The sequence below is a fragment of the Pyrgilauda ruficollis genome, unplaced genomic scaffold (assembly GCF_017590135.1).
Source record: "Pyrgilauda ruficollis isolate IOZ18807 unplaced genomic scaffold, ASM1759013v1 scaffold106, whole genome shotgun sequence".
Lineage (NCBI taxonomy): Eukaryota > Metazoa > Chordata > Aves > Passeriformes > Passeridae > Pyrgilauda > Pyrgilauda ruficollis.
Window position 1 is genome coordinate 1,227,920 of NW_024508766.1, and position 11,217 is coordinate 1,239,136.

Here is an 11,217-nt window from a genome sequence, read left to right on the forward strand (position 1 = left end):
TCACAAACTCTATCCCAAAAGACAGGTAAATAGGTATATTTCACTGTATTGTAAAAACTGCTCATTCAGGTTAAACTAATTCCAGTGAACAGGAGACTGCATTTACAGAATCTATACTCTTGTGGCCTGGTTGTCAACACATGCTAGTGAAATTCATAAAATAAAAACTTAGCCAAGAGCTTTGATCCACTCTTGACTTTGTTTTGTTTACAGACGTGAGAAGAGGTCAAGGACTTCTCAAGCAGTGTTTTCTATTGCATAACGTAATAGCTTAATAACAACTTCACAGATTACAGGAAAATCTACCTCCACTGTGCTGCAGAAACCTCCAGCAAGACAAATAAATCAAGGTTCTGCACACAGGTTTTAGAAGAAAATAAATCATATGGAAATGAGCAAGTGGCAGAATGAAAGGCAGAAGGGAGTATTATTTTGGGGAAAATATTCACTCCTGGTATAACTACACTCTACCAATCCACTCAGTCAAGGAGTTTGTTTAAGCACAACTCTACAAAGTAGACTAAAGATTCTCAACCACTCAATTTCTTTATTGCCTCTTGCCTTTAACTATCTAGTTTTTATTTTTTATCATTATCTACAAGTAGAAAATAAGCTTCAGAACCATGTGAACTCAAATCAGTGATATAAAATTAACCAGCCTATACAATAAACAGACTCATGGTCCATTTCTATCCTTAAGACTTTGCAATCAATAGTCATGTTGTCAATGCCATCACCTCTCACCCTTTCACAAGGGTCAGATAAATTTAATGTTAAAAATAATCCTATTTCAAATAGTCTCTAGTCTCCCAAAGGCTTTCTTCCTCCTTCTGGTGGACTCTGTGTGAGAAATTGTCATTCATTCTTTTATCCTAGCTGCCTGAGAGAGAAGAATGGAGGCCAAGGAAATATTCTGGCCACGAAAGACACAGTTTCAACCCACTGCAAATAGGATTTTGGATCTACACCTATTCATTTACCCTTAGCCCAGTATCCTGACAACAGGTCTCATTAGCGCTCAACATTCGGATAGGACAGTGCTGTAAAAGATTATCATCTCAGAAATACACAATTCTCTCACTGGTTACAAAGCTTGATTCATGATTCTCAGTTTCACGGAGATACAGATGCTAACTTTGGCTGAAACCAGAGTTTTAGATCACACAGAATGGGCTTTCCCAAATAACTGTAAAACAAACCAAAGCACTTTTCAGAAAGAATTCTAGTATAATATAAATTAAGAGTTGCCAGTGTGTTCTTGTCCTGGTTTCAACTGGGACAGAGTTAATTTTCTTCCTAGTATCTGGTACAGGGGCTGCGTTTTGGATTCAGTATGAGACTAATGTTGATAACAGACTGATGTTGGTAAGGAGGGCTTACTCTAAATCAAGAACTTTTCCACTTCCTGTGCTCTGCCAGCGAGCATGAGAAGCTGGGAGGGAACACAGTTGGGGCAGCTGACCTGAACTGGTTGAAGGAATACTCCATACCATAGAGCATCATAGCCAGTACACAAACTGGAGGGAGTTGACTGAGGGCTGTGGATTGCTGCTTGAAGGTGGGCTGGGCACCAGTCAGCAGGTGGTGAGCAATTGCATTGTGCATCACGTTTCTCTTGGGTTTTATTCCTCTCTCTCCCCCTTTTCCCTTACAATAATAACTATAATCTACACATAATTATTATTGCTATTCTTGTTACAGTTATATGCAGTAGTAGTGTTCCCATTAGAGTACACTATGCACTGGTATCTACTGGAGCCACTCACTCACTCACAACCCCCATCCTGGTGGGGAGGAGAAAGAAAAGGTAAACCTCATGGGTTGAGACTATAACAGTTTAATAACTGAAACAAAATTAAATATTATAATAATAATAGTAATGAAAAGAAGACGGGGGAAGAATAAAACCCAAGAGAAACAAGTGATTCACAATAAAATTTGTCACGCCCTGCTGACCGATGTCCAGTCCATCCCCAAGCAGTGACTGACAGCCCCAGTTTATATACTAGGGATGATGTTCCATGGTATGAAATATCCCTTTGGCCAGTTCAGGTCAGATGTCCTTGCTATGCTCCATAATGGCTCCTTTTGCACCTGCACAATGGCAGAGCATGGGAAACAGAAAAGTCCTTGATTCAGAGTAAATACTAGAACACCAGTCTGTTATCAACATTATTCTCATACTGAATCCAGAAAACAGTCCTGTACCAGCCACTAAGTAGAAAATTAACTCTATTCCATCTGAAACTAAGATAGTTCTAAAAAACATCAGGCTTCTTTGATACATACCACTTCTCTTCCCAAAAGCAGAGCTGATAAACAGTAGCGGTGTGTGCACTTCTCCTTCTGAAGAACCACCATGACTTCCTGTTTCAGACATTCCATGGTCCCCACAAACAACTAACAAATTGGGAAAAGAAGCTTCCTCCTGCAAATCACAGGAAAAAAAATCTGAACTACCATATAAACACAATTCATTTCTATAATTTCACTATCTTCATCATTTTCAAACATGAGTATGTCTCAACATTAACTTCAGTTTTGAAACTTGCTCACTATGGGGCAGATAATCACTGCAATTGAGTGTAACTCAGTAATAGTAATTTTAAAAAGTTAAGGCATATTCACATCTAACATACTAGTCAGTATCTTAGCAAAAAAAAAAAAAAAAAAAAAAAAAAAAAAAAAAATAAAAAAAAAAAAAAAAAAAAAAAAAAAAAAGAATAAAAAAATCTTTTTTTAAAAAACCCTGAATTTACAGAGTTACAAGAAACTCTCTGAAAGATGAAATAAAGGCTATCACACCATGAGAAGAAAATCAGGAGTCCCAGAAGAGCATCATTAACACAGAAATATTACCCCTCTTCATTTCTTCAGCTTCACTAAGTTTTAATATAAATGCTGAATTATTAATATTGTAAATACTAACAAAATATCAATTCAATATAAAAAAATAATCCTGTTTCTAATAGTCTCTAGCTTCCCAAGAGCTTTAGGGATTGAAATCTGACTGATTTGGGATTTAAATCTGTCAATGAAGACTAACTGTTAATGATTGTCAAAGAATGATGTTGAATGAGGTGTATGTTTCTGAATAGAGAAACAGAAACTTAAGTGAGACCTGTCCAAGAATTTTGAGCTAACAAATCAGTGGCAGAAAATTAATAGCCATTCAACAACAAAGTACTTTTGTATCACCTCTAGTTACTACCAGTACATACTGTATCCAAAAAATAAGTGCTTTTATTATATCTGTATTCTCTTTATCAGAGATAAAGACTTGAATATAAATGGCAAAAGCAAAGATACTAAAATGCAGCAAAACAACTGTAACATTCATAGAACTTCCACACACAGGATTTAACCTTACTTTTCAGGTAATAGTATCCACTTGACTAAAAATACCATTAAAATTTCATGATCAGCTATTCTGAATTGCAGTAACCAAAAACAAACAATAGAAAGAGCTTCAGGCCACCTGGAACTAGGACTTGGTATTTCAGTATCCAGACTGCTTAGGTAAGTGACCACTAGTATTTACAAATCTAAAAACAGATTCAGATGAGCTACATTTACCATAAAAAAAAAAAAAAAAAAAAAAAAAAAAAATTTAACAAAAAAAAAAAAAAAAAACAGATTAAGACCACTACTTCCATTTGAATTTATCAAATATCTAAGAGTTCTGTTTGCCTTCATAATCCTGGACATCAGAGCTATTAGCTACACGTGCCCATTACTCCTTCTGCAGAATTTCATTACTAGAAAGCACACCAACAACCATTTTAATTCACAAGTGATGAGAGAATTTTGGCAGGCATTCCTCTCATCTTCCTGCACATCAAGGGGACGTTATTTCCCACAGCTGCCCAGAAGATGCTGTTAGCAGATGTTACTAAGGTCAGCCACCAAATCCTTAAAAATGCTACACTGGAAAATAGCCCAGGAAGGCAAAGAACAGAATAAACCCTTCAGTCTATGAATAAAAAAGCTACCAACAACAAACAGCAAGCATTTTAATGTTTTAGTCCACAACTAACAGACATTGATCCAAGAAGCTGTATTACCTTTGAAAGAAGGGAAATATGAATCTTCTTCAGTATGTTATCCATTTCACGAAGTTTTGGTCCCACTAATGGGCTGTTTGGCCCAGTCATATGACCGATATGGTCCAACCCCAGATAATGTAGTATTAGGAGATCCCAGTCTTCTCTCTTTAACACTCTATCCAAATGTCTGGTGACATTATCATCAACCTCAAAGAAAACAACTACAAGGTTAAAAAAACTTCGCTCTTTTAAAAAGCACAAAAAAATTAACTACACTACCCATGAAAGTTCTATAGAAGTTGATGAGATTACATGCACAATGTTAATAAGAAAAAAAATTGATTAGTTCAACATCAGGCAGTCAAATATATTTGTCTAACAAAATATTCTTCACCCCATGTAATCTTTTCTGGTAAGGACACACCAGAATACATGCAGACAAGGCAAATGGGTTGCCAAGCTGCCACAGAAACTTTTAAAAACTGTTCCAAGAACTTTTCAATCACTTTCACCCTGCACACTCCATATTATCACTTCACACGTGATACAGTGTATCACAAGTACAACAAAATGTCTCAGTTTAGCCATGGGAAAGTCGGAGGTACAACAAACCCTAATCTCTGAACTGCATTTAACGTGCAAACACAAGAAGATGGTACTTGCTATGAGTAAAAGAACTGACAACACAATGAGAAAGAAATACTGTTTGAAAAGTGCTATTTGGGGCCTAACTCAGCTGTTTTCCTGCTTAGATTGACAACGCATTTTTAGTTGCATATACTCTCTTCAGTTATTAAAAATCCTTACAATATTTCCCATGTGATACTAATTTGTTGAGTCTGTATATAACTACCAAAAGACTATAAAAAGCTGTGTGTTTAATAGACTATATTAAGACAGCATAAGGACTACATAAAGAATTTGGGAGTCACATAACCACAGATCTAGTAGAACATTTGTACTTTTTACTCCAGGTAGAAGCTTTTGCAAGTCTTATCAACATAACCAATTAAACATGTCTTCCAATTCACATTAGACCTTTCTAACTTCCTTAAATAATAAAATACTTAGTAGCAGCAGGTCAATGGCTTGAGGTTCTACAAATCATAAAGGTTCAAAAATTAAGTAAATTTGTCAAAGTATTTACTCTTCTAATGTGCCCAGAGTAAGAACTATCAGAATTTGTTTCACTTACTTTCTATGCTCCCTCTTTTACAACATAAAGAAACACTGCTCCCATTGCAATTACAAAAGTGATGCAATACTATAAAAGTATACCTTTAAGAGACCAAGCTAATATATTAATGGACCTCTTCAAGACTGCACTAACTAAAAATATCTGATAGTAAACTGAAAATGTGGACAGTAGAATTTTTAAACAAAGCAACTAGTCTAACTTCCAACCACAACAAGTTTTGTGAGAAAACTGCATGTTTATTTAAATTATAGAGTGATAAATTCATGATTACTGTATCATCCTAACACTTTTTACAGCACATGCATGAGGGATTCAAATGCGTAGCTTCACAGCACCCACACCAAAATTACATACAAATTCAATTTCTATTTAATTGCCAGGTGAATATTTCAAACAAGGGTAGCTTTACTCACTCATTCTCAGAAACTGACACTGTTTGTACTCACTTCATTTAACTTGGGATTCTACAAAACCTCTCACCTCTGTGAAGTCTGACACAAAAAACGATGTTGTTCCATCGTATTCTACGAAGTGCTTTGGGAACAATTTGACCCAAGTATCATCACCATAAAATATTATTCTTTTCCCAGCTGTTTTTGCCTGCCATATCAGATTGTCATCCAAGAGAGCTGGAGAATTGAGGTTCACAACAACATCGATGAAACCAGGTATGCTACCTGTCATCAAAGCCTAAAACAGAAGAAAAGAGACACATTAAACAGGAAACTTCCAGTGCTCAGAAGACAGTAGCAATGGGAGGAAACAATAAGTCAGATGGCAGACAAATCATATTTTTGGTAACGAAATGTATAACAAAGTAAAAAACACAAGCTGTCTTGCCACATAACCTCATCTGCCACAACACAGTGCTAGTTGATGTCTATGACAATGGCTTTACAGAAAGTACAAAAAATATTACTGTCTCAGTTAATGGACAGAAAAAAGACTTTCAGTCTTTTCATCAAAGAAACAGTTGATGTTTGTTTCATTTACTGGTCATTAAACCGCCAAAAGACAAATTAGGTGTAAGTAAATTGACTCACCATTAACAACAACAGTACCTTCAAAACAGTAAGTAAGAAACTTCTAGAAGAAGCACTGAAGTCCACGTATAAAGAGTTACCAGACTGTCTCTCCCTCACTTTCCTGCTAGTTGACCTATCAATGATCATTCCTTCAGCCTCTTCAGTGCACAGAGGTGTTACTTAGATCTACCATTAACAAGCCTGAATGATCTAGTATTTCGATGACACCAACAAAATTCATGTTTTATTTACCTGGAACTTGGCAGAATTTCCTTTTTAAGCTCTTCAGAAGCATCTCTGTGACAAAACAATTTTATACTAAACTGGATTTTCTCTCAGAAGTTACAAGAACACAGAGAAATACAATAAAAATATTCCTAGATAGAAGACATTGGAAAACTGGACAACTAAGAGACTACCGCCTTCCCATGATTACAAATAAAAAGGCTATGTCAATCATTTAAGCCTGGACTAGGGCCTTACCTGTCCTTAACCTATTGCCCATGGCAAATCAGGAGTCTACCACACACACTACTACAGCAAAGAGACATTCAGCCATAGATTGCACTAACACCACACACGTCCTCTATGCCAACTCCAAGCATATGAAAGAACTCATACTTCAAAAGCTTCTCCAATGAAATTATAGAAAAAAATCCCTCTTACCTTAATTCGAGGCATAGTCACAGTGGGTGGCTTGGCTTCAGCAATGAAACTGTAGGAAGTCCCTTTTTCAACAACTTGAGTAGTATACGGCATGAACTGTTTACCTTTGGATCCAAACATGAAGTCATCTCTCAAAGCATCTATCAGCACAATGACAACTTTTTTGAAAAGTGGTGGAGGAATCTTGGTCCAGTTAGAAACCATTCCTAAACAACAAAAACAGGGCATATAAAAGTCGTCAACAAATTTTACCAAAGGCAAGACAGAAGTTAAAGAACAACTTCACCACATAAATGAGTACTTTCAACTTCTTTACTAATTCTACACCCAGAAACAAGCAGCTGCAAACAGCAAACCTGAGAAATAATATGAAGAAGATGAGTTTTCAAGCCATCCAGCACAGGAATAACACAACAACTCCAATACCACCTCTAGGAAGTAAAACATGATGTGAAAGGAATGTGTCACATGCAATTGAGAAAACTGAGGAAAAGCTTTGAAACTGAGAGTGTTCAAAGTAATAAGAAGGAATTGTTGCTACCTTCTCTCTTTTTACTTCAGTAAAGTTGAACTATCTGACAGACAACTTCTGTTAGAAAAACGACATAGCATTCACCTGTGCTAATACCCAGTCTTGCACATCACAACAAAAATAATGCCTCTGTATGAAATCTCACCATAAGATAACGGGAAGATTACGAAGAAAGAGATAGTTTCACTGAAACTTGCATGAAATAGATTTATGCACATTCACTACCTTCAAGGTAGAAGACTGTATGACAGGCTAGCTCAGTGATGGCAGCTGCAGGGCCAAAATGCAATTCCAGAATTCCCTGAACATGGAGGTGGGTACAAAAAAATGCTGCTGTGCATCAAGTAGTAGGCAACGCCATGCCTTCAAGCCCACCTCTTTCTCTTGCATGGACTTAATTCTGGCCACAGCAACTCTTCATCTGCATTGAACTTGGTCCACATGGTGACATTCATGGTCTTACAGCAGCATTTTTGCTCCAACCTCTACAGGTCTCATTTCTCTACCAGGAAAAAACACAGAAGGGCAAAATGGAAGCAGAATGTAGCCCACCCACAGGCCTCTACCCAGACACCATTGTGTTGAATCAACTGCTCAGTAAATGCGTTATATAAAGTTAGGGGGTTTACAATCCTTTAGAGCAAAGTTTCTTTTCTGCAAAAGCAGTTGACAATTTGGAAACGTTGCAGATAATGCTGTGCCTAACACAGCAACATCAAAAACAACCTCAGAAATTTTATTCTGGGGTACACAGATAAGCGTCTGTGATAACTGACATTCACAGAGTAGTTACTGCTAGCAATTTTTCCAGATCAAGAAATGGGGGAGCAGGGCACAGCAGGGAGAAGAAGGAAATCTCAACAACAAAATGCTGACTGCAAGCAATTCTAACTAAATTTATAATTTTGTTTTTTTCTGGGACTTGAATTATCAACTTATCAGGTATGCTTTGGCTCTCCATGAAAAACAAGATGGCACCACCAAATGTTCTGTTAGTTACATCTTTCCCCTATCCACTGCTTAGTGAAAGAAAGCTTGCTGGACACCAAAAATGTTCACATCACAAACACATATGCCCTATTCCTAACCTCCTCCTGCAGTGTGATTTATCAGAAAGTCAAAGTGTTGAGAAGTTCAAATGAATTTGGAGTCATTTACAAGCCACGTGAAAATACTTACTGTAAGATAGCTAAAGCAACACATTGTCCAGGTCTTGCCGTGCAGCACGCTTATTTATCTCTGCCAGGGTTACTTAGAAAACAGTTACTCTATGAATGAACCTGAACTTCTGTGAAGAAAACCACAGGTACTCTACCAAGATCTTGTTACAACAGTGTGCTGCAAGCATTCACTATCACAGCCTTCTAACAGGCAAGACAGCATGCACTCAAAAGCAGTCAGGACTCACAAAATGAAACATTCAGGAGTTAAAGAAGCACTGGAGAAATATTGTTTTCTGAATAGGTCTAAAGTAGGTTGAAAGCCTTCTGCATCATGGTTTAGTAAGCAATACCCTGCCTTTAGACATTATCATCCAGACATAACTCTGCAAGCACATTGTAACCAAGTACTACCAAAAGTATTCTCCTACTGTTACTCCATTTTCGCCTAGCACACCTAGCCTTGCTCGTGACATGCCTAAATTTAAACTGCTTGTAGAGCCCTGTGGCACACACTTCCACTCTGCAACACAAACCAGTCCTTTCAAAACCAAATTGTCTGACATCTCCTTCCCACCCAAACAGTCTCCTTCTACATAAGTCTTCTGCTAATAATCACACATGAATGCAACATTTCACTCACAGCAGCCTAACAAATATATAGTGATATATATATATATATATATATATATATATATATATATATATAGTCTTGTTAAACTCCAGCTAAAAATCAACCTGCCTTTCAGCAGAAACCATTCAGTCTGTTACCAGATTAGATTCTTTCAGTGTTCCTGCTTAACCAGTACCAGCACACCACACTCTAAACCACACAGCCTTCTGTTCTCTCCACTGTGTCTTGCAATTTAAGCCTGTCCCTACAGCCATAACATCGCACACTTCAGAAGAATTAACAGTAAATATCAAGCAGCTAAAGACCCAGTTTGGCAGTTACAGTCCTGCTCCAAAAAGTTCACCATAACTTGGTGTCCCAATCAAGAGCTTTGTATGAGCAAAATATTACTCTATCCAGCTGCCAAGTGAACCTGAAGTTTCATCCCACAAGCTCCAAACTGGTGAAAAACAGTCCCTCAAGTACACAGTCCTCTTCACATTACTTTAGTACAATTTGTGACTGAACATATGAAACAACTACTTTATTAGCACATCCTCTACAGGCTCCTTAAAAAGATTCTTGAAAATTCTGTTTTCACAATTCAGCTCTGGAACGGAGCAGGACTTGTAAAGACAGTGATTTCACAGAAATGGTGACGGATGGCAATACTGTACATATTGCAACCTGCATTACTACAGTTGCTTTGTCACTACTGAGGTGTTAAAAGTCTCATTGAGGTGGCATTAAGACACTCACACACCACAGAAACAATGAATCTCGGGCACAGCACAGCCAGCGAATGATCACAGGAAACGCGTGAGGCGTTTTAGCTAAGGCGGCATCATTGAATGCAAGCAACCTGCCCTTGAACAGGACCGGGTATCACGGATCCATCAGTCAGGGAGAGGGAAACAAAACGACAGGAAAACACACCCTTCCAAAAAGTGACAGCTGACGCCTGAGGCTTTTCGACTGCGAGCAGGTACTCCTGCCTGTGATCCATAACTACCTGAAAACCAGTTCAGTTCTAAACTACTCGGGAAACCGGTCTGGAAACACGAGGGCGCTACAGCAAGATGTTCCGCGACGCCGAGGGACGGGGCGCGCCCGGCAGCGGCTCGCGTTACCTGGGCCGGGCGGGGCCGGCTCGGCGGGAGGGTCCGCGCGGGCCTCTCTGCGGGGCACGGACCTGACGGGCACCGGGAAGAAGCCGCGGAGGAACAGCGCGACGCCCAAGGCCTGCACGAGGAGGCAGGAGGAGGCGAACACGCCCGAGCGCAGCCGCATCCTGGATCGGCACCGGCGACAGCAGCACCGCACCGACCCGGCCCGGCCCGGCCGGCGCTGCGCCGGTTCTGCCAGCGGCCGGCAGCCCCTGCGCGAGAGGGTAAGGGCAACACCGAACCGGAAGTACAGCCCCTCGTTCCGCCCCCACAGCCCTCCTCCCGGCCCCGCCTCCGGCTCCCGGCCCCCGCATCCCGCATCCCGCCTCCGGCCCTGCCTCCGGCCCCCGCATCCCGCCTCCGGCCCCGCCTCCGGCCCCCGCATCCCGCATCCCGCCTCCGGCCTCGCCTCCTGGGCCTGCGTCCCCCCTCCTGGACCCACCCCCCCCGAGCCCCGCGTCCCACCTCCTCAGGTCGCCTCTGGGGCCCGCATCCCGTTGCGTGTCTCATCTCTGCATTCCAGCCCCCGCTTGCCACTCCCGCGTCCCACACCTGCGGCCCAAATGCGCGTCCCACACCCCCAGCCCGCGCTCCAGCCCCTCATCCCACCCCGCGTCCACACCCCGCCTTCCCCGGCGGGAGCGGAAAGGAGGTTCGATGGATTGCTGCAGCAAAGAATGCTTGGCAGGTGAGGAAGGAGTCCTGCACAGTGGCTGCTGCGGGTGTTTGGCAAGCAGAATCTTTCCCCACGCAAACACACTTCTTAATAAAACTGAATAAGGGTGTTTCTCAGTCTTTCCGTTGCAATGGA

The 11,217-nt window shown here is 40.4% G+C and overlaps 1 protein-coding gene across 4 annotated transcripts in view; it reads right to left on the reverse strand.

Moving 5' to 3' along the window:
- Nucleotides 1-11,016, reverse strand: part of PIGG (phosphatidylinositol glycan anchor biosynthesis class G) — a 73,250-nt gene extending 62,234 nt beyond the window's left edge. For 3 of the 4 annotated variants that reach the window (XR_005955437.1, XM_041471089.1, XM_041471106.1), the window contains exons 1-5: nucleotides 10,371-10,581; nucleotides 6,936-7,141; nucleotides 5,725-5,934; nucleotides 4,065-4,253; nucleotides 2,290-2,428 (exon numbers count right to left, since the gene is read on the reverse strand). Coding sequence is in view for 3 of the 4 variants with exons in the window: in XM_041471089.1 (XP_041327023.1) it covers nucleotides 2,290-2,428; nucleotides 4,065-4,253; nucleotides 5,725-5,934; nucleotides 6,936-7,141; nucleotides 10,371-10,530 (904 nt within the window). In the remaining variant the exon portion in view is untranslated. Of the gene's footprint in view, nucleotides 1-2,289; nucleotides 2,429-4,064; nucleotides 4,254-5,724; nucleotides 5,935-6,935; nucleotides 7,142-10,370; nucleotides 10,582-10,871 lie in introns of those variants that run through there. The other variant, XM_041471098.1, reaches the window with a different exon arrangement.
- Between the last annotated feature and the right edge of the window lie 201 nt (nucleotides 11,017-11,217).